Source organism: Nerophis lumbriciformis, linkage group LG16 (assembly GCF_033978685.3).
Source record: "Nerophis lumbriciformis linkage group LG16, RoL_Nlum_v2.1, whole genome shotgun sequence".
NCBI classification, from domain to species: Eukaryota; Metazoa; Chordata; class Actinopteri; order Syngnathiformes; family Syngnathidae; genus Nerophis; species Nerophis lumbriciformis.
This window is the reverse complement of record NC_084563.2, coordinates 13,235,258-13,260,253: the sequence shown is the minus strand read 5'-3', so window position 1 is coordinate 13,260,253 and position 24,996 is coordinate 13,235,258. Positions and strand designations below refer to the sequence as shown.

The window sequence follows — 24,996 nt, the reverse complement described above, 5'->3', positions numbered from 1 at the left end:
GGATTTTAACCAATTTAAAACATGTCATCAAAATTCTAAAATGTATCTTAATCAGGAAAAATTACGAATGATGTTCCATAAATTATTTTTTTAATTTTTTCAAAAAGAATTCAAATTAGCTAGTTTTTCTCTTCTTTTTGTCGGTTGAATTTTGAATACCAGCACTTCAGTCGTCTCTTCTTAGTTATTATTTCTCCGGCTGTAGAAAAGACCCGCTCACAGGGCACTAGTGATGGGTTGATGAGGCCTCATGAAGCATTTCGACACATTGCAAAACTGTATTGATACTGTGTCGATACTGTGTCACTAAATACTGACATCTGCTGGACATTAAAAATCCCTACAGGCAACCTATGGACCGACTCAATTGACACTGATTTTATGACCTAGTACAGTGGTTCTCAAATGGGGGTACGCGTACCCCTGGGGGTACTTGAAGGTATGCCAAGGGGTACGTGAGATTTTTTTTAAATATTCTAAAAATAGCAACAATTCAAAAATCCTTTATAAATATATTTATTGAATAATACTTCAACAAAATATGACTAAGTTCATAAACTCCGTGAAGCACAAGCTCGGGTTTGTCACTAAAATGTCTGTCAAAAAGAACTGTGAAAAGAAATTCAACAAGGCAATATTCAGTGTTGACAGCTAGATTTTTTGTGGACATGTTCCATAAATATTGATAGATTTTTTTTTTCTGTGAATAAATGTTTAGAATTAAGTTCATGAATCCAGATGGATCTCTAATACAATCCCCAAAGAGGGCACTTTAAGTTGATTATTACTTCTAGGTGTAGAAATCTTTATAATTGAATCACTTGTTTATTTTTCAACAAGTTTTTAGCTATTTTTATATCTTTTTTTCCAAATAGTTCAAGAAAGACCACTACAAATGAGCAATATTTTGCACTGTTATACAATTTAATAAATCAGAAACTGATGACATAGTGCTGTATTTTACTTCATCTTTTTTTTTTCAACCAAAAATGCTTTGCTCTGATTAGGGGGTACTTGAATTAAAAAAAAATTCACAGGGGGTACATTGCTGAAAAAAGGTTGAGAACCACTGACCTAGTATATACAATAATATAAACCAAGTCATTGTATTTCATTTAGGATTATTTCATAACTTCATTTAAATAAAAATATATTTTTTGTCTTTTTTAGATACAGTCAATAAATAATGTGAACATGTATCATAACATGGAAATCTAAGAGAACGTGTTGTGAATGAGGATGCTTGTGGACCTGGAAATTATTATTATTATTTTTTTTACACATTTTTATAAAAAAAAAAAAAGTTTTTCCAACGTATTCAATTTTAGACGCTTTCTCTCTTCTCTTCTTAGTTATTATTTCTCCGGCTGTAGAAAAGAGCCGCTCACAGGGCACAGAGGAGGCGTCAGTGCGACACAGTTTGCGTATCGGTCACGTGACCAAAACAGCTCATGATCGGTCACGTGACTTTCTAAAAGCGGTATGCGCACCGACACAGGGTTTCGCTCTATGAGCTCGACGCATGCGCCGATGCATCGGTGTTGCCGGACCCATCACTAGTGCACGCCGTGCACTAGTGCTGAACACCCTCTCTGATGATACATTGCTGTGTGGCACGCACAAAAGTGCTTTCATCAAATGCACTAGAGTCTGGAATCTTCCATCTCTCCCTAGCACGGCCCAAAACCGGTCAATCTTTGCTTCCTGAGGAAGATCTTCACTGCCAAGCACTTGGTAGTCCACTACTTCTTCCCGGAGGCTATCCAGGTCCAATCGCAGCTGCGGCTTGGAACTTACAAGCGTATTTCTTCATCTTACTCGTCGTCGGCGTCGCCATGGCTGTATCTTCCTCGTTCTTCTGATTCGTCTCCTTGTTGTGTGCGCAGTTGTGCACTGCACTCTCTAAAAGCCGTAGATGTTATTGTCACATATGCATGTACAGTAGATGGCAGTATTCTCCTGTTTAAGAGTGTCACAACATTGCTGTTTACGGCAGACTAGTGATGGGTTGATGAGGCGTCATGAAGCGTTTCGACACATTGCAAAACTGTATTGATACTGTGTCGATACTGTGTCACTAAATACTGACATCTGCTGGACATGAAAAATACCTACAGGCAACCTATGGACCGACTCAACTGACACTGATTTTATGACCTAGTATATACATAATATAAACCAAGTCATTGTATTTCATTTAGGATTATTTAATATCTTCATTTAAATAAAAATATATTTTTATCTTTTTTAGATACAGTCAAGAAATAATGTGAACATGTATCATAACATGGAAATCTAGGAGAACGTGTTGTGAATGAGGATGCTTGTGGACTGGGAATTTTTATTTGTATTTTTTTTACACTTTTTTATTTAAAAAAACCCAGTTTTTCCAACGTATTAAATTTTAGACGATTTCTCTTCTTAGTTATTATTTCTCCGGCTGTAGAAAAGACCCGCTCACAGGGCACATAGGAGGCGTCAGTGCGACACAGTTCGCGTATCGGTCACGTGACCGAAACAGCTCATGATTGGTCACGTGACTTTTGTCACGGGTTTTGCTCTATGAGCTCGACGCATTGGTGTTGCCGGACCCATCACTAGTGCACGGTAGTGATGGGTTGATGAGGCGTCATGAAGCGTTTCGACACATTGCAAAACTGTATTGATACTGTGTCGATACTGTGTCACTAAATACTGACATCTGCTGGACATTAAAAATCCCTACAGGCAACCTATGGACCGACTCAACTGACACTGATTTTATGACCAAGTATATACAATAATATAAACTAAGTCATTGTATTTCATTTAGGATTATTTCTAGAGATAAATGCATTAAAATGTAATATCGGAAATTATCGGTATCGTTTTTTTTATTATCGGTATCGGTTTTTTTTTTTTTTTTTTTTTTTTTAAATCAACATAAAAAACACAAGATACACTTACAATTAGTGCACCAACCCAAAAAACCTCCCTCCCCCATTTACACTCATTCACACAAAAGGGTTGTTTCTTTCTGTTATTAATATTCTGGTTCCTACATTATATATCAATATATATCAATACAGTCTGCAAGGGATACAGTCCGTAAGCACACATGATTGTGCGTGCTGCTGGTCCACTAATAGTACTAACCTTTAACAGTTAATTTTACTCATTTTCATTAATTACTAGTTTCTATGTAACTGTTTTTATATTGTTTAACTCTTTTTTTATTCAAGAAAATGTTTTCAATTTATTTAACTTATTTTATTTTATTAATTTTTTTAAAAAGTACCTCATCTTCACCATACCTGGTTGTCCAAATTAGGCATAATGTGTTAATTCCACGACTGTATATATTGGTTGATATCGGTATCGGTAATTAAAGAGTTGGGCAATATCGGAATTTTGGCAAAAAGCCATTATCGGACATCCCTAATTATTTCATATTTTCATTTAAATAAAAATAGATTTTTATCTTTTTTAGATACAGTCAATAAATGTGAACATGTATCATAAAATGGAAATCTAAGATAACGTGTTGTGAATGAGGATGCGTGTGGACTGGGAATGTTTTTTTTGTTTTTTTTTACACATTTTTATTTTAAAAAAACTGTTTTTCCAACGTATTAAATTTTAGACGATTTCTCTTAGTTATTATTTCTCCGGCTGACAGCATTGAGGAGGTGGATTTGTTAATGTACGACAATTCTGTCGTACAAATGAGACATTTAACCTGCAGAAAATATGAATAGTAAACTAAGAATCATTTTGAAGAGATTTTGAATTCTAATAGATCAAGTGGAAACTTTGAAAGAAGAGGATGAAACGACAAGGAAATTAACACAAATACATTTTTTTCCGATATATGATCAAAATATTCCCACACGGCGGAAATCTTTCTTTTTGCCTGAGGCTGTTCCATGATCTCCGACGACGATAAATTAGAAATGACCAACGACAGAAGTGCGACGATTCTGTTGGCAGCAGCATCTCGTTGACAGATGCGCTTCCTTATAAAAACACAGTTTGGCGCGCAGGCGTCAGTGCGACACAGTTCGCGTATCGGTCACGTGACCCCAACAGCTCATGATCGGTCACGTGACTTTCTAAAAGCGGTATGCGCACCGACACAGGGTTTCGCTCTATGAGCTCGACGCATGCGCCGATGCATCGGTGTTGCCGGACCCATCACTAGTGCATGGTTTGTGAGGAAGTTTTAGGTCAAACAGTGACAGTGTGGGGTCAAACTGTCACAGCGGGCCTGATGCGGCCCATGGGCCCTACGTTTGAGACCCCTGGTTTAGCTGCTGTGCAACAATTTTTTTCAAGGATTTTCGAGATAAAGGGAAGGTGATTCTGACCAAGAGGTCAGAATCGAGCAGAGGATGAATAACCGCTTTTTTGAATAATTATTAGGGATGTCCGATAATGGCGTTTTGCCGATATTCCGATATTGTCCAACTCTTTAATTACCGATACAGATATCAACCGATATATGCAGTCGTGGAATTAACACATTATGCCTAATTTGGACAACCAGGTATGGTGAAGATAAGGTACTTTTTAAAAAAATTAATAAAACAAGATAAATAAATTAACATTTTCTTGAATAAAAAAGAAAGTAAAACAATATAAAAAGTTACATAGAAACTAGTAATTAATGAAAATTAGTCAAATTAACTGTTAAAGGTTAGTACTATTAGTGGACCAGCAGCACGCACAATCATGTGTGCTTACGGACTGTATCCCTTGCAGACTGTATTGATATATATTGATATATAATGTAGGAACCAGAATATTAATACCAGAAAGAAACAACCCTTTTGTGTGAATGAGTGTGAATGGGGGAGGGAGATTTTTTGGGTTGGTGCACTAATTGTAAGTATCTTGTGTTTTTTATGTTGATTTAATAAAAAAACCAAAAAAAAACGATACCGATAATAAAAAATAAAAAAACGATACCGATAATTTCCGATATTACATTTTAAAGGCCTACTGAAATGCGATTTTCTTATTTAAACGGGGATAGCAGGTCCATTCTATGTGTCATACTTGATCATTTCGCGATATTGCCATATTTTTGCTGAAAGGATTTAGTAGAGAACATCGACGATAAAGTTCGCAACTTTTGGTCGCTTATAAAAAAAGCCTTGCCTGTACCGGAAGTAGCAGACGAGTAGCGTGACGTCACAGGTTGTGGAGCTCCTCACATCCGCACATTGTTTACAATCATGGCCACCAGCAGCGAGAGCGATTCGGACCGAGAAAGTGACGATTTCCCCATTAATTTAAGCGAGGATGAAAGATTCGTGGATTAGGAAAGTGAGAGTGAAGGACTAGAGGGCAGTGGGAGCGATTCAGATAGGGAAGATGCTGTGAGAGGCGGGTGGGACCTGATATTCAGCTGGGAATGACTAAAACAGTAAATAAACACAAGGCATATATATACTCTATTAGCCACAACACAATCAGGCTTATATTTAATATGCCACAAATTAATACCGCATAACAAACACCTCCCCCCTCCCGTCCATATAACCCGCCAATACAACTCAAACACCTGCACAAAACACTCAATCCCACAGCCCAAAGTACCGTTCACCTCCCCAAAGTTCATACAGCACATATATTTCCCCAAAGTCCCCAAAGTTACGTACGTGACATGCACATAGCGGCACGCACGTACGGGCAAGCGATCAAATGTTTGGAAGCCGCAGCTGCATGCGTACTCACGGTACCGTGTCTGCGTATCCAACTCAAAGTCCTCCTGGTAAGAGTCTCTGTTGTCCCAGTTCTCCACAGGCCAATGGTAAAGATTGACTGTCATCTTCCGGGAATGTAAACGATGAAACACCGGCCGTGTTTGTGTTGCTGAAGTCGGCCGCAATACACCGCTTCCCACCTACAGCTTTCTTCTTTGCTGTCTCCATTGTTCATTGAACAAATTGCAAAAGATTCACCAACACAGATGTCCAGAATACTTTGGAATTTTGCGATGAAAACAGACGACTTAATAGCTGGCCACCATGCTGTCCCAAAATGTCCTCTACAATCCGCGACGTCACGCGCTGACGTCATCATGCCGAGACGTTTTCAGCAGGATATGTCGCGTGAAATTTAAAATTGCACTTTAGTAAGCTAACCCGGCCGTATTGGCATGTGTTGCAATGTTAAGATTTCATCATTGATATATAAACTATCAGACTGCGTGGTCGGTAGTAGTGGGTTTCAGTAGGCCTTTAACGCATTTATCGTCGGATAATATCGGCAGGCCGATATTATCGGACATCTCTAATTATTATTTTTCCTCCAGATCTCATCTTCTCTCCTTGCTGGTAACCTGTGAATGTGACATCGCTTCGCCTGGGCAGGGAATAAAAAAGCCATCGCCATGAATTTCGTAATGAAGCAAGCGTTGGGAGGTAAGATTTTCCTTTTCTTGTGCCGTGCTTTCAGCTGGAAGGACTGCTTGAACGATGTCGGTACCTTCCGGGACCTTGACTCTTACTTTAGTGTTTGCGTGACCGCCTACCTAGTGCGGGGCCTCCCTGAGTGGACTTTAGACCGGAAGCTACACCATCCGGAATGGCCTGTGCAGCCGCTCTTATCCGCACATGCCGAGCCCATGTTCCCCCACCTGAAGGGAGACAAAGATAATAAAGACGGCTTGTAATCTGCCCATCCTTTCATTCGAGAACACGAGCCGCAATCGCTCCCTGGACGTGACATTATCACGGCGATGCCTCCAATAAAATCAACTTGTTATCATGTAGGAATATGTAGATGGATGAGTGCACGGGTGTTGTTGCGCCTTCAGAGAGTGTTTGCATGGAGTCAGCCTCCTTAACTCTGTGTTAACGTTCAACGAGATGCGATTAAAAGTAGTGTTTGGGGAAAACGGGAGTACAAACCATCATTTATTTAACTCGTTAAACTCCTTTTAACCGAGTGAAATGATCATCTCAGTGCGTTCAGAGGAAATAATGTCTTTGCGTAATTTAGCAGTTGGTAAAAGTGTCCAAAATGAGCACACGGAAGTGAGTGTGTCATAGTGTTGTAACGATACCAATATTTTGGTACAGATACTAATATTTTGATACTTTTCTTAATAAAGGGGACCACGAAATATTTTGCATTATTGGCTTTATTTTAACAAAAAGTCTTAGGGTACATTAAACGTATGTTTCTTATTGCAGTTAAGTCCTTAAATAAAATAGTAAACATACAAGACAACTTGTTTTTTAGTAGTAAGTAAACAAATTTAGCTGCTGACATATGCAGTAACATATTGTGTCATTTATCATTATTTTGTCAACATTATTAAGGACAAGTGGTAGAAAATGAATTATTAATCTACATGTTCATTTACTGTTAATATCTGCTTATTTTCTCTTTTAACATGTTCTATCTACACTTCTGTTAAAATGTAATAATCACTTAGTCTTCTGCTGTTTGATACTTTACATTAGTTTTGGATGATACCACAAATTTGGGTATCAATCCGATACCAAGTAGTTACAGGATCATACATTGGTCATATTTAAAGTCCTCGTGTCCAGGGACATATTTACTGACTTTATAAACATAATATACATTTAAAAACAAAACAAAAGATGTTGTGATGCCAAAAAATATCGACGTAATCACAGTATCGACTAGATACATGCCTGTACTTGGTATCATTACAGTGGATGTCAGGTGTAGACCCACCAATGGTGTTTGTTTACATTGTGATGCCGGTGAGGTACGGTGTGTAGTGAAGCATGTTTAGCTATTCCTCGTCCTGCAGGGATGATACTTGTAAGAAACTTTATTTGTCGCCATGGAGACGAGGATGAGTGATTTAGAAGTAGCGAAAACACTGCCGACGTTAGCCGCTAGCTAGCCATGTCTTAAAGCACCTCTTCCTGAGGGCGTTTCAGTGTTATAACTTCACCTTTATCGTTAGTTTTTAAGCCAAAATGCGTCCGTTCTCCCTTTTCTGTCTACACACTGTCTGCTTGTAAGTACTCAGTGACTGTGCGCTGCCGAACATGCTCCTATGCTCGTAAACCAGCAATGTTATGACGGGGTGGGGGATCGGTACGTTTCCGAAGCGATATCGTACTGAAAATGATTAATTAGTATCGCGGTACTATACTAATACCGGTATACCGTACAACCCTATGTCATAGGCATTGAAACTGGGATGTGCTGCAAACTTACCACACTTGGTTGTTGTGCAGCGGGAAATGTGTGGGGGGAAAAAAGCTGGCGGATATTCTATCAAATGTTGGCAATGTTGCTCGGCGTACTTTTAAAAAAAATGGCCGTAAAAACTACAGCAAGCGTTTGTTCAATAGCGATAGTAAAACACCGTAAAATGAAAAATGGATTATCCCAGTAGTAAATGTAGTGGATTCCTGCCAACCAAGAAACAGTACATGACCTAAATGACTGCAATTATAGTAAGGAGAAAACACCACTTCGCTGTGAAAACAAAGCATTTGGAATTGCAACGTTACAAGCATGCAAATACTCTAAAATATACAGTATTATTCTGTCTAAATCAAAGATTTTGCAAATTAAAGATTTTGCAGATTGCTCACTTGAATTTTCAGCGTATATTAATTGGGGTGGCCTGGGGGCCGCATTAGGCTAAAAAAAATGTAACTTTATGTATGTACGTATGTATATGTATAATATGTATATGTATATATGTGTGTATATATATATATATATACATGTGTGTGTGTACATATTATATTGGATATATAATTAATAGAATTATATGATTATATAATTGGATATTAACAGTATGTGAAAGTTGTACTCTTATATTGTTTACTTCCTGATTGATGAAGGTTTTGTTATCGATTAGAAATACCAAGCAGCTAAAATGTGTTATGCATTATTCCCATCATGCTTTGTAATGGAAAATGGGTGTAATTTTGAATTTTATATTGTGCTTTGACATTATTTATAATGTCCACAAATTGTGTTACATTGTGTTATGTGTGGCCATGTCTGTTGGCATTTTGTGTCGTTTGATTTTTTTTCTCCCCTGTACCATGACTAAGGGAGGTTGTTTGCAATGGGTCATATAAGTAATTGCTGCGTTTGGTTGCATTCATAGTATGATAAGTGAAATAGTAATGTTTTCCTCAAGATGGTGGCATTATAGCAGAAACACAAAATTTGATTTGTCAAACTCATGACATTTCAGGGACCAAATTCAACACGCCCGTCAGCCGCCCATGGCGCGTGGCCCATAGTTTGGACACCCTGTTTTAGGAGTTTGTGTTAAAGCATTAGCCTAGTTAACTTTCACCTAACATGTTTTTTTGTGTTTTTGTGACAAGTGGTTTCAGACATTGAGGAGTTATGTCTTTGTGCTTGTTATAATTGCCAATAGTTTTTTTACTACCAAAAAATAAAAAATTTTAACTTGTGAATCGTAGTTTGAAATTTTTTTTTTAATTTTTTTTACTTGCAGAAAACATTTCTTTTTTTTTTTTTACTTACAATCATTTTTTAAACTGCAGAAATACTTTGTTTACTTGCAAATCATATTTTTTACTTGCAGAAAATATATATTTTTTAAACTTGAGAATGTTTTTTTATTTGCAAAAATAGTTTTTTGTTTTTTTTTACTTGCAAATTGTTTTTTTACCTGCAGAAAATAGGTTCTATACTTTCGGGAAAACATTTTTTAGTTGCGGTGATTACCTTTTTTTTTCTTACAAATTGTTTTATACTTGCAAAAATAATGTTTTTATACTTGAGAAGCTTTTATTTATTTTCAGAAAATAGTTGCAAATCGTTTTTTTACTTGGAGAAAATACTTTTTTTTTTAAACTTGCAAATTGCTTATTTGCATTTTTTAATTTATTTTTTTAACTTACAAATCGTTTTTTCACTTGCAGAAATATTATTTTTATTCTTGCAAACATTTTTGTACTTCCGGAAATATTGTTTTCATACTTGCAAATCATTTTTATACCTGCTGGAAATAGTTTCTATATTTGCAAACCGTTTTTTTACTTGCACAAAATACTTTTTTTTAACTTGCAAATCTTATTTTTACTTGCAGAATTTTTTTTAATGTTAGCAAATCTTTTTTTTTACCTGCAAAAAAGTTTCTATTCTTGCGAATTGTTTTTAATTTGCAGAAAATGTTTGTTTTTTTCACTCGCAAATTTGTTTTTCCAATCCAATCCACTTTATTTATATAGCACATTTAAACAACAAAAATGTTTCCAAAGGGCTGCACAACAAGATTAAAAATAATATTAAAAACAATATTAAAAACAATATTCAAATATTATCCTTTGCTCCACCAATGACTGAATAAAAACAAAAATAAATAAATATTAAACCAATTTAAAAACAATATAAAAATATGATTAAAAATGATTTTAAAAGGAAAAACCAATTAAAACAGTAAATAAAAATAAAAATGTATAAAAAAAAAAAAAAAACAGAGGACAGAGGACCACACAACTCACGTAGTGTTAAAAGCCAAATAATAAAAGTGGGTCTTAACTGAAGAAAAAAAAAGTTCTACTTGCGAAATTTTGGGCTTGAGTAACAACATTTTTACAGTTTTGGCAGTAATTACACTCCATAGATTTTGCACTCAATACGGTCAAAATGGTGAGTGCACAGTGTTGCACTCTTACTACCCTCAATAATCACCATTGTGGCTATGTAATGGAAGGGAAGGGTTTAAACCAAAAAAATAAAGTCGGTGTTTAATCAGGCAATCCAATGTTGGCAATAATGTGCTGTCAAGTGACCATTTTAGGACGACACTATGATGTCAGTATACCGTATTTTTCGGATTATAAGTCGCAGTTTTTTTCATAGTTTGGCCAGGGGTGCGACTTATACTCTGGAGCGACTTATGTGTGAACTTATTAACACATTGTCGTAAAATATCAAATAATATTCATCTCATTCACGTAAGAGACTAGGCGTATATCAGCAATCGTCACACACACACATGTCAACCGATACAAATTGGGCGGGGGCGGATCATGGCAGAAGTGCATTGTGGGGAAAAAAAGATGCCACCTGCTACTACTTCCGTACCTATGAAAATTGATCATTTCAACATTGGCGGTAACTTATAAGAACTGAGAAGGGTTGAACAAAAATGGCGATTAGGAGTGACAGATTGTTTGGTAAACGTATAGCATGTTCTATATGTTATAGTTATTTGAATGACTCTTACCATAATATGTTACGTTAACATACCAGTTGGTTATTTATGCCTCATATAACGTACACTTATTCAGCCTGTTGTTCACTATTCTTTATTTATTTTAAATTGCCTTTCAAATGTCTATTCTTGGTGTTGGGTTTTATCAAATTAATTTCCTCAAAAAATGCGACTTATACTCTAATGCGACTTATATGTTTTTTCCTTCTTTATTATGCATTTTCGGCTGGTGCGACTTATACTCCGAAAAATAGGGTACTCATGATGGCGTAGTGATGGAAGTATTCTATTTGAGACACTGCAATAGTGTCACATCTGCGACGGTGTGTGCAAGAAAACAAACATGTCAGCCTGAGTGCAGGTACGGACGCCTACGTGTCAAATCTGGAACAGCCTGCGTCTTCAAAAGGTTGCGAGTCTTTGTGCACGGCGCATGCAGGGTTTGTGTTCCGTGTCTCGCCGAACGCGCTCGTCCGCGGCTCAGTGTCGTGGAAGGCAGGAGAACGCGGCGTGCAGGCTTTTAGGCAGAGTATTTGGCGAGAAGTTCACTTGCCTTTCGGCAAACTAACGAGTTTGGAGTGTGCGGTGGATTAGCTGCAGGCAATTATCTCGCCCGCTCCGCGAGCCACCGCCGCACAGTCACACTCCATCTGCTCCCGACCAGGCCGACATTTGTATTCTGTCGGCCCTTTTTCCGTGACGGGCAAGGTCGTCCACCCGTCCGCCCACCCGGGACCCTCCCCCGCCTCGCAGTGCAGCTCTCAGGGTCCTAGAAGTCGAGGAGTGTTTCATGTCAAGGGAGGCTGGGCGAGCATGACGGGAATGGTTTGACAGGATGCACGCTACACTGCAAAAAGTCAGTGTTCAAAAACAAGAAAAAGAAAATACAAAAATTAAAGGTATTTTATTTGAACTAAGCAAAATTATCTGCCAATAGAACAAGAAAATTCGGCTCGTCAAGACTTTCCAAAACAAGTCAAATTAAAGCTGCAAGCAGCGATGGACGGGACCGACTTTGACGGCACATAAAATCCAAACCGGAGCAGTAATTAAAACTCTTTCGTCAAATTTTAATCAGAAGGGTTCAATCTCTCTCCTGTGCTAGTTTGAAGTCGACACAACAAACGCGCTCAGAGGAGATAATGTTTGAAAAAAGGTGACCGGTTTTTACAAAACTTTTGTTTTGAAGGGGAAATTGCAAACTTCCTGTTGATTTTTGCTGGGGGTTGTCAATATATGAAATGTAGGTCTAACTGAGACCTACATAGAGGTTTTTGTTTCATGTCTCTAAGACATTCCTACTGGAAGTTGCAGGCAGTTTTGTCTGAGTTTTCTTCCTAGGAGAAGTTGTCTGTGTTTTCTTCCTAGGGGGTGCTAGAGCGCAATTTTGAGTTTTGGGATTGGGTTTTTTATTAGATCGCAACTTTTGCTAGTCCTGATGTGTGTGTCCAGTTTGGTGAGTTTTGAAGCATGTTAAAGGGGTCAAATTACAGCTCAAAGAGGCAAAAGTGACAGTTTTTAGTAAACTTTTGTTTTGAAGGGGGAATTGCCAACTTCCTGTTGATTTTTGCTGAAATATGTCAATGTATGAAATCTAGGACTAAGTCAGACCTACATAGACATTTCATGTGTCTACGACATTCCTACCGGAAGTTACAAGCAGTTGTGTCTGTTTTTTACTAGGGGGCGCTAGAGCGCAATTTTGAGTTTTGGGAGTTTTTCTTTTATCAGATGGCAATTTTCGCCAGTCCTGATGTGTGTGTCAAATATGGTGAGTTTTGAAGCATGTTAAGGGGGTCAAATTACAGCTCAAAGAGGCAAAAGTGACTGTTTTTAATAAACTTTTGTTTTGAAGGGGGAATTGCCAACTTCCTGTTGATTTTTGCTGCAGGATGTCAATGTATGAAATCTAGGTCTAAGTCAGACCTACATAGAGGTTTTTGTTTCATGTCTCTACGACATTCCTACCGAAAGTTACAAGTTTTGTCTTTGTTTTCTACTAGGGGGCGCTAGAGCGCAATTTTGAGTTTTTATTTTTTATTTTTTATTAGATGGCAATTTTCGCCAGTCCTGATGTGTGTGTCAAATATGGTGAGTTTTGAAGCATGTTAAGGGGGTCAAATTACAGCTCAGAGAGGCGGCCGGTATAATAATAATAATAAAACCTTACAATTACAATAGGGTCCTATGTCCCAAAGGAACATTGCGGTCCCTAATTAGCTAACCTCAATGAACCCAAAAATACCTTAAGTATATTCTTACTAAACTAGTTTTTCAATAACACCTGGTGTCCAACTTTGAGATCGGCCCCAGTCCACAAAAACATTTCACCATCTCTCCCAAGTTAATTGGGCATACATGCACGCACCCGCCCTTCCCCCAATCAACGCCATCACCACTGCTTAATTCCTCTTTGGGGTTGTGGACGGCTGTTGCGAGTTGTTGTGATTACATGTATCATGTTTGTGTGCTTTGCTACGTGAGTTTTTTTCCTTAGACTCAGTCTGGACCCCCTCCCAAGGGTCCAGCCTTAGACTGATACTTTTTTTACTCTTCCCCCTTTCCCAATGTCACCTTTTTCCCACCTTTTTTAAGGAGCGCTGTAAGTGGCTGATCCGCTGGCGGTCCCGTCTTGTCCCCCTGTAACGTATGTCTGCTCTTAGTTGTTCTGTGCCGAAAATGACATTTCAGTTCTTATGTGTCTTGTACATGTTAAAGAATAATAAAGCATCTTGAATCTTGAATAACAAGTGCACTTTTATTGGTAGGAAAAAAAACAACCTTTTTGCTCAATATGTTGAAAAATATTCTTAAATTAAGTAAATGCCAGTGCCATTATCTTGACATAATATGCGCTCGGCATCATGTTTTTTTTTTCATGTTTGAAGTAAGAAATTATTACTTTAAAAAAGTCGTTTTATACTTGTGAGTGAGCTGTAATATCTTACTGAGATCATTTAGGACCAAAACCCTTAAAACAAGTAAAACACTCTAACATAAAATCTGCTTAGTGAGAAGAATTATCTTATCAGACAAAAAATAAGCAAATATCACCCTTATTTGAGAGACTTCATCTTACTTAGACTTCAGTTTTTGCAGTGTACCTCGCGTCTCGTTTAAACTTTCATATTTAGATCGACGATAGAAATGCAAATGCGAGACGCCACCGCCGCCTCATCAACATTATGAGGTCCCCTGTGCAGGAAAAACACAAAAGTGTGAGCTCTGACTCCATCAAGATGTCACACAGCAAACAGGCTATCAAAGACTCAGCAGGGGGTGTCAAACGTACGGCCCGAGGGCCGGATCAGGCCCGCGGGATGAGTTTGCCAAGTATAAAAATGGTAACACTTTAGTATGGGGAACATATTCTAAGTCAGTGTTTTTCAACCTTTTTTGAGCCATGGCACATTTTTTATTAACTGTATCCACTCGGCATCCATTGGACATACACTTTTTGAACTGCTGCCCCTCAGGCAGGAGATACAGGACAATAAAATGCCGGACAAACAGACTTAAGAACACTTTTTACCCGAGAGCAATAGTGTCGCTGAACATAAGACGACAATAATGACTGTGCATGTGAGCTGTGTGCTTGCTATTTTTATGTATTATGTGTTGCGTTTTGGACCAGTTGTTCCTCCCAGGGAATTCAAGTCACAAGTCGCTCCCAAGCTCTTTACGACACTTAAAGCTGAGTTGAAAAACCACCAGAGACAGAATAGGTATTTTGTAATATATTTGCAAAGCTTTGCAGATATACATTGAGACCAGTCCAGCATAGAACATTCAATTGCGCCGCTAAGATGGTCTGTTCCCCCCGACCAAACCATCTCCCCTCTTAAGTCCCTGGCAGTCATGTCCCTCTAGCCAAAACAAATGCCCATTATCGCTCTTTCTAACATTCCAAAGCTTCAAGGTTAGCACACACAGTTTACTTGCAGACAAACAGAAAGAGAACAAATGGAAAAACACGAGCTGTTTTCAAATATGACTATGAAATAAAAGTAACACTTAAATTCGGATATATGTAAATATCTGCCTCCGAAATTATCTATTTATGTTTTTGTGTTATGAATTTGCACTAAATTAGTTTTGCTTACAATTTCGTTGTACAATGACAATAAATATATATTCTATTCTATTCAATTGCACCGGTCACCCAAGGGCGGGGGGTTTCCACATCTGCGGTCCCTTCCAGGGTTTCACGTCGTTCCCATTGGGTTGAGTTTAGACAGCACACAAATCAAATCAAGGGAGCCTGCTCGCCAAGTAGGCACTTTTATTTTTTGCGCTGAGCATGTTCCTACAGTTGTAATGTATCTCGTCTTCCATATAGACAGATTATATTTCTATGCTGAGAAGTGACGCAATATACCGCATTTTTCGGACTGTAAGTCGCAGTTTTTTTCATAGTTTGGCCGGGGGTGCGACTTATACTCAGGAGCGACTTATGTGTGAAATTATTAACACGTTACCGCAAAATATCAAATAATATTATATAGCTCATTCACGTAAGAGACTAGACATATAAGATTTCATGGGATTTAGCGATTAGGAGTGACAGATCGTTTGGTAAACGTATTGCATGTTCTATATGTTATAGTTATTTGAATGACTCTTACCATAATATGTTACGTTAACATACCAGTTGGTTATTTATGCCTCATATAACGCAGTGATTTTCAACCACTGTGCCGCGGCGCCGTGATATATTGCCTGGTGTGCCGTGGGAAATTATGCAACTTCACCTAGTTGGTCCAAAAAATATTTTTTGCAAATCAATAGGCAGAGCACAGCGGGAGACAGCGTGCAGGTAAAAAGGTATGTAACGCTTAAACCAAAAATCAACAAAAGGCAAGTCCCGCTAGGAAAAAGCACTGAAGCATCGGGATGGCTATGTAAAACAAAAGTAAAACTGAACTGGCTACAAAGTCAACAAAAACAGAATGCTGGACGACAGCCAAAACTTACAGCGTGTGGAGCAAAGACGGGCGTCCGTCCACAAAGCACATCCCGTACATGACATGACGATCAACAATGTCCCCACAAAGAAGGATAGCGTACGCACAACTTAAATAGTCTTGATTGCGAAAACAAAGCAAGGGCAATAGCGCTCAAAGGAAGGCGTGAAGCTGCTACAGGAGAACACAAACAAAACAGGAAGGGTCACCAAAATAACAGCGCACGACAGGAACTAAAGCAATACACACAGGAAACAACAACAAACTCAAAATAAGGCACGACAACCTGGTGGAGTTGCATTTTTTAACCTTTTCTACTGATGGTGTGCCTCTGTATTTTTTTTATGAAATAAATGTGCCTTGGCTCAAAAAAGGTTGAAAAACACTAATATAACGTACTTATTCAGCCTGTTTACTATTCTTTATTTCAAATTGCCTTTCAAATGTCTATTCTTGGTGTTGGATTTTATCAAATTTTAATCAGAAGGGTTCAATCTCTCTCCTGTGCTAGTTTGAAGTCGACACAACAAACGCGCTCAGAGGAGATAATGTTTGAAAAAAGGTGACCGGTTTTTACAAAACTTTTGTTTTGAAGGGGAAATTGCAAACTTCCTGTTGATTTTTGCTGGGGGTTGTCAATATATGAAATGTAGGTCTAACTGAGACCTACATAGAGGTTTTTGTTTCATGTCTCTAAGACATTCCTACTGGAAGTTGCAGGCAGTTTTGTCTGAGTTTTCTTCCTAGGAGAAGTTGTCTGTGTTTTCTTCCTAGGGGGTGCTAGAGCGCAATTTTGAGTTTTGGGATTGGGTTTTTTATTAGATCGCAACTTTTGCTAGTCCTGATGTGTGTGTCCAGTTTGGTGAGTTTTGAAGCATGTTAAAGGGGTCAAATTACAGCTCAAAGAGGCAAAAGTGACAGTTTTTAGTAAACTTTTGTTTTGAAGGGGGAATTGCCAACTTCCTGTTGATTTTTGCTGAAATATGTCAATGTATGAAATCTAGGACTAAGTCAGACCTACATAGACATTTCATGTGTCTACGACATTCCTACCGGAAGTTACAAGCAGTTGTGTCTGTTTTTTACTAGGGGGCGCTAGAGCGCAATTTTGAGTTTTGGGAGTTTTTCTTTTATCAGATGGCAATTTTCGCCAGTCCTGATGTGTGTGTCAAATATGGTGAGTTTTGAAGCATGTTAAGGGGGTCAAATTACAGCTCAAAGAGGCAAAAGTGACTGTTTTTAATAAACTTTTGTTTTGAAGGGGGAATTGCCAACTTCCTGTTGATTTTTGCTGCAGGATGTCAATGTATGAAATCTAGGTCTAAGTCAGACCTACATAGAGGTTTTTGTTTCATGTCTCTACGACATTCCTACCGAAAGTTACAAGTTTTGTCTTTGTTTTCTACTAGGGGGCGCTAGAGCGCAATTTTGAGTTTTTATTTTTTATTTTTTATTAGATGGCAATTTTCGCCAGTCCTGATGTGTGTGTCAAATATGGTGAGTTTTGAAGCATGTTAAGGGGGTCAAATTACAGCTCAGAGAGGCGGCCGGTATAATAATAATAATAAAACCTTACAATTACAATAGGGTCCTATGTCCCAAAGGAACATTGCGGTCCCTAATTAGCTAACCTCAATGAACCCAAAAATACCTTAAGTATATTCTTACTAAACTAGTTTTTCAATAACACCTGGTGTCCAACTTTGAGATCGGCCCCAGTCCACAAAAACATTTCACCATCTCTCCCAAGTTAATTGGGCATACATGCACGCACCCGCCCTTCCCCCAATCAACGCCATCACCACTGCTTAATTCCTCTTTGGGGTTGTGGACGGCTGTTGCGAGTTGTTGTGATTACATGTATCATGTTTGTGTGCTTTGCTACGTGAGTTTTTTTCCTTAGACTCAGTCTGGACCCCCTCCCAAGGGTCCAGCCTTAGACTGATACTTTTTTTACTCTTCCCCCTTTCCCAATGTCACCTTTTTCCCACCTTTTTTAAGGAGCGCTGTAAGTGGCTGATCCGCTGGCGGTCCCGTCTTGTCCCCCTGTAACGTATGTCTGCTCTTAGTTGTTCTGTGCCGAAAATGACATTTCAGTTCTTATGTGTCTTGTACATGTTAAAGAATAATAAAGCATCTTGAATCTTGAATAACAAGTGCACTTTTATTGGTAGGAAAAAAAACAACCTTTTTGCTCAATATGTTGAAAAATATTCTTAAATTAAGTAAATGCCAGTGCCATTATCTTGACATAATATGCGCTCGGCATCATGTTTTTTTTTTCATGTTTGAAGTAAGAAATTATTACTTTAAAAAAGTCGTTTTATACTTGTGAGTGAGCTGTAATATCTTACTGAGATCATTTAGGACCAAAACCCTTAAAACAAGTAAAACACTCTAACATAAAATCTGCTTAGTGAGAAGAATTATCTTATCAGACAAAAAATAAGCAAATATCACCCTTATTTGAGAGACTTCATCTTACTTAGACTTCAGTTTTTGCAGTGTACCTCGCGTCTCGTTTAAACTTTCATATTTAGATCGACGATAGAAATGCAAATGCGAGACGCCACCGCCGCCTCATCAACATTATGAGGTCCCCTGTGCAGGAAAAACACAAAAGTGTGAGCTCTGACTCCATCAAGATGTCACACAGCAAACAGGCTATCAAAGACTCAGCAGGGGGTGTCAAACGTACGGCCCGAGGGCCGGATCAGGCCCGCGGGATGAGTTTGCCAAGTATAAAAATGGTAACACTTTAGTATGGGGAACATATTCTAAGTCAGTGTTTTTCAACCTTTTTTGAGCCATGGCACATTTTTTATTAACTGTATCCACTCGGCATCCATTGGACATACACTTTTTGAACTGCTGCCCCTCAGGCAGGAGATACAGGACAATAAAATGCCGGACAAACAGACTTAAGAACACTTTTTACCCGAGAGCAATAGTGTCGCTGAACATAAGACGACAATAATGACTGTGCATGTGAGCTGTGTGCTTGCTATTTTTATGTATTATGTGTTGCGTTTTGGACCAGTTGTTCCTCCCAGGGAATTCAAGTCACAAGTCGCTCCCAAGCTCTTTACGACACTTAAAGCTGAGTTGAAAAACCACCAGAGACAGAATAGGTATTTTGTAATATATTTGCAAAGCTTTGCAGATATACATTGAGACCAGTCCAGCATAGAACATTCAATTGCGCCGCTAAGATGGTCTGTTCCCCCCGACCAAACCATCTCCCCTCTTAAGTCCCTGGCAGTCATGTCCCTCTAGCCAAAACAAATGCCCATTATCGCTCTTTCTAACATTCCAAAGCTTCAAGGTTAGCACACACAGTTTACTTGCAGACAAACAGAAAGAGAACAAATGGAAAAACACGAGCTGTTTTCAAATATGACTATGAAATAAAAGTAACACTTAAATTCGGATATATGTAAATATCTGCCTCCGAAATTATCTATTTATGTTTTTGTGTTATGAATTTGCACTAAATTAGTTTTGCTTACAATTTCGTTGTACAATGACAATAAATATATATTCTATTCTATTCAATTGCACCGGTCACCCAAGGGCGGGGGGTTTCCACATCTGCGGTCCCTTCCAGGGTTTCACGTCGTTCCCATTGGGTTGAGTTTAGACAGCACACAAATCAAATCAAGGGAGCCTGCTCGCCAAGTAGGCACTTTTATTTTTTGCGCTGAGCATGTTCCTACAGTTGTAATGTATCTCGTCTTCCATATAGACAGATTATATTTCTATGCTGAGAAGTGACGCAATATACCGCATTTTTCGGACTGTAAGTCGCAGTTTTTTTCATAGTTTGGCCGGGGGTGCGACTTATACTCAGGAGCGACTTATGTGTGAAATTATTAACACGTTACCGCAAAATATCAAATAATATTATATAGCTCATTCACGTAAGAGACTAGACATATAAGATTTCATGGGATTTAGCGATTAGGAGTGACAGATCGTTTGGTAAACGTATTGCATGTTCTATATGTTATAGTTATTTGAATGACTCTTACCATAATATGTTACGTTAACATACCAGTTGGTTATTTATGCCTCATATAACGCAGTGATTTTCAACCACTGTGCCGCGGCGCCGTGATATATTGCCTGGTGTGCCGTGGGAAATTATGCAACTTCACCTAGTTGGTCCAAAAAATATTTTTTGCAAATCAATAGGCAGAGCACAGCGGGAGACAGCGTGCAGGTAAAAAGGTATGTAACGCTTAAACCAAAAATCAACAAAAGGCAAGTCCCGCTAGGAAAAAGCACTGAAGCATCGGGATGGCTATGTAAAACAAAAGTAAAACTGAACTGGCTACAAAGTCAACAAAAACAGAATGCTGGACGACAGCCAAAACTTACAGCGTGTGGAGCAAAGACGGGCGTCCGTCCACAAAGCACATCCCGTACATGACATGACGATCAACAATGTCCCCACAAAGAAGGATAGCGTACGCACAACTTAAATAGTCTTGATTGCGAAAACAAAGCAAGGGCAATAGCGCTCAAAGGAAGGCGTGAAGCTGCTACAGGAGAACACAAACAAAACAGGAAGGGTCACCAAAATAACAGCGCACGACAGGAACTAAAGCAATACACACAGGAAACAACAACAAACTCAAAATAAGGCACGACAACCTGGTGGAGTTGCATTTTTTAACCTTTTCTACTGATGGTGTGCCTCTGTATTTTTTTTATGAAATAAATGTGCCTTGGCTCAAAAAAGGTTGAAAAACACTAATATAACGTACTTATTCAGCCTGTTTACTATTCTTTATTTCAAATTGCCTTTCAAATGTCTATTCTTGGTGTTGGATTTTATCAAATAAATTTCCCCCAAAAAATGCGACTTATACTGCAGTGCAACTAATATGTTTTTTCCCTTCTTTATTATGCATTTTCGGCCGGTGTGACTTATACTCCGGAGCGACTTATACTCCGAAAAATACGGTAATATTCAGGTCATGATATGCGTAAAGACTGTTTGTGTATTTTGTGGGCAAAATAGAGAGCCCCCATTGTCTCCATTGTTAGCTGACTTTTTTTAATGTATTTATTTATTAATGACCTAGAATGAATAAAAAAAGAAAAACATACGTCTTCATGCCTTATACAGGGGTTGTGAATGATAGACCGCACATCTCTGTCCAATTTTTGCGCATTTCCAGTACGACCTGATCTAATATTATAATCAGAGTGCAAAAGGTTTACGACAGTGACGTTAAATTTTGGGAAATTGCGGAATATTCAAAATGGCTGACTGAATTTGTGGCATTTTATGTTGAGACGGTATTTTCACATACTTTGCGGAGTGTAAATGGATATGGTTTAATGGATGCAATGAAACACAAGCATTGTCAACTTGTTTTTCCACTCCACTGCCACTTTTAGGTAAGACACCGGCAAAGTGTGAACTTTACGACCTGCCACTGTTGTAAATACAAGCAATGTGTGCATGCATGAAACATTAATGTGGTTTGGACCTGTAGTCGTAATATACTCGTGTGGACCCCTCCCCCTTTAACAGCCCTACTGCACACTCGTAAAGCCTTGGGGCATACAGCTCGTTGTGAGAAAAGTGGACAAATGACAAATTGATTTAATCTGTAAAGCAGGAAGAGTGATGAGTGCAGTGTGTGTGTGTGTGTGTGTGCGTGTGTGTGTGTGTTCTTGTATTTCTATCCTTCTTGAGACACCAACAAGGAAAAGTAGCTTCCATATGAGGTGTGAACAAGTTAGGACATAAATCATGGTCCTAATACGAAAAAAAAAACCATTGCATGTAATAGAGAATGTCTCATTTGTACCCCTGGTGGTGAAATCTATCAAAATTAAGGTAGTCCCGAAAAAAACAAACTGTCGGTTCTAAAAGTGCTCCCCCTATGGTCAACATATGAAATAACAAGTGTTTGTAAAAATTCGAAGTGCTCCCCCGCTGGCCAACATATGTAATAAGTGTGTGTAAGATATTGAAATTTGCCCCCTTTGGCAAAAAATGTATAAAAAAATAAAGCAAATATGTATATAGAGACATACTGTAATAACGAAGTAAATAAGGAAGATTAAAAAACATTTACAAACAAAAACAACTTTTTCTCTCAATGTGTTGACTTCTTTCTTATAAAATTGGGAACAATTTCTCATATTCTTTCTGCTTCTGTAATATTGCAATATTTTCTCGTGAAATGATTACTTTTCTATGTAAAATTATTACTTTTTAATGCAAAATGGTGACATTTGTCATATCAAATTCTGACTTTTATCACAATATTGCCCTTTTTTTTTTTTTTTGTTCTTGTAAAATAGTGACATATTTTGAGTAAGATTATGACATTTGTCATCTTTTTGCCAAGTAAAATTTTGATTATTATTATAAAATTCTATCTGTGTTGGCCCTGTGATGAGGTGGCGACTTGTCCAGGGTGTACCCCGCCTTCCGCCCGATTGTAGCTGAGATAGGCTCCACCGCCCCCCGCGACCCTAAAAGGGAATAAGCGGTAGAAAATGGATGGATGGATTATAACATCCTATCTGTTGGCCCTGCGATGAGGTGGCGACTTGTCCAGGGTGTACCCCGCCTTCTGCCCGATTGTAGCTGAGATAGGCTCCAGCGACCCCAAAAAGGAATAAGTGGTAGAAACTGGATGGATGGATTATAAAATTGCCCAAATTTTAAAGTTTTCTTATAAAATTGTGACTTTTGTCGAGTAAAATTACGACTCTTTTCAGAAAATTGCCAAAATGTTAAGCTTTTCTTGTAAAATTGCAACTGTCATTGAGTACAATTCGAACTTTTATCATAATATTGCACAAATGTTCAGTTTTTCTTAAATTTTTCAGCCGTACACCTCAGAGTCACATAACTTCATACTTGACACACGCTAACTGTTAGCATGCTAATATTACCGTGGAAGCCTGCTAACATTAGCTTGCAAGTTAGGTTTTTTTTTGCCAATTTTGCAGCCGTACACTTTAGTAATAACTTTGTATTTTACACATGCTAACTGTTAGCAAGCTAATGTTTTGATTGATTGATTGAGACTTTTATTAGTAGATTGTACAGTACATATTCCGTACAATTGACCACTAAATGGTAACACATGAAAAAGTTTTTCAACTTGTTTAAGTCGGCGTCCACGTTAATCAATTCATGTTAGCGTGCTAGCATGCTAACATTAGCACGTTACATTTTCTAGCCAATTATACAGCCGTACACCCCTATCATATAACTTGTTAAAGGACACGTGCTACTGTTAGCATGCTAATATTACCGTGGTAGCCTGCTAACATTAGCTTGCAAGTTAGTTTTTTTTTTGCCAATTTTGCAGCCGTACACTTCAGTAATAACTTTGTATTTTACACATGCTAACTGTTAGTAAGCTAATGTTTTGATTGATTGATTGAGACTTTTATTAGTAGATTGCACAGTACAGTACATATTCCGTACAATTGACCACTAAATGGTAACACCCGAAAAAGTATTTCAACATGTTTAAGTCGACGTCCACGTTAATAACATTAGCACGTTAATTTTTCTAGCCAATTTTACTGCCGTACACCCCTATCATATAACTTGTTAAATGACAAATGCTACCTGTTAGCATGCTAACATTCATCCATCCATCATTTTGTGTTGAGTAAAATTACGACTTTTATTATAAAAATGCCAAAATTCCAAGTTTTACTTGTGAAATTGTGACCTTTTTCTTGTGAAATTCCAACTCCCTTTTCACAACAAGCTTTTTTATATTTGCATAGTATGTACATATTAATGTTGTAAATACACTAGGGCTGCAACTAACAACTAATTTGATAATCGATTAATCTGTCGATTATTACTTCGATTAATCGATTAATAATCGGATAAAAGAGACAAACTACATTTCTATCCTTTCCAGTATTTTATTGGGGGGAAAAAACGCATACTGGCACCATACTTATTTTGATTATTGTTTCTCAGCTGTTTGTAGATGTTGCAGTTTATAAATAAAGGTTTATTAAAAGAAAAAAAGTAGCCTCTGCGCAAAGCATAGATCCAACGAATCAATGACTAAATTAATCGCCAACTATTTTTATATTCGATTTAATCGATTAGTTGTTGCAGCCCTAAAATACAAATCTTTATATATCTAGAAAGGGTGGTCCTAAAGAGGTCTCAAGAAGGTAACAAATACACGAGTGTGTGTGTGTGTGTGTGTGTGGATGTGTTTATAGTTTCCGTGCTGGTGAGGATTTATCACCCATGGCATCAGCGCCTCCTCCTCAGGCCTGGGAGGAAAAGGATGCCGAGGTTGCCAAATGGCTCCCTTAAAAGCGTGCACCTGGCAACGTGCACTGTTAACGGAGCACGTTTGGCCTCCTCGGACTTTTTCTACGGCGTCTTTCCATTCATCGCTCACTCTTGCCTCTTCTGTGTGCACTTCCCCCTCCCCACCTTCCCTCCCGCTGCCACCATTACTGTAAATCTGAAGGGCGAGGCGAGGAAAACCTCAATCAGGGAGGCAGCAGGGAAGAGTGTGTTGCCAAGCATGTAGTAAAAAAAAAGTGGATGAAAGCACACCCTGAAACGGGAGATTGACCATTAGCACATTTGTGTTGACGTCGAGCGCCGATTCGGCGCGCTGCGGCGCAACGCTGGGAGTTGTGACACGACGCCAACAAGTGAACACGCCGCATGCACTGCAAAAAGTCAGTGTTTAAAAACAAGAAAAAAAAAAATACAAAAATGAGGGGTATTTTATTTGAACTAAGCAAAATTATCTGCCAATAGAACAAGAAAATTTGGCTTGTCAAGACTTTCCAAAACAGGTAAAATTAGCTAACCTC

General features: G+C 38.3%; 1 protein-coding gene across 1 annotated transcript in view; it reads left to right on the top strand.

The window, feature by feature from the left end:
- LOC133616998 (complexin-2-like) overlaps window positions 1-24,996 on the top strand; it is a 148,002-nt gene that overhangs the window by 8,169 nt on the left and 114,837 nt on the right. The window contains exon 2 of the mRNA XM_061976636.1: window positions 6,299-6,407. Within this exon, the coding sequence (XP_061832620.1) occupies window positions 6,377-6,407 (31 nt within the window). The 5' untranslated portion in view covers window positions 6,299-6,376. The remainder of the gene's footprint in view (window positions 1-6,298; window positions 6,408-24,996) is intronic.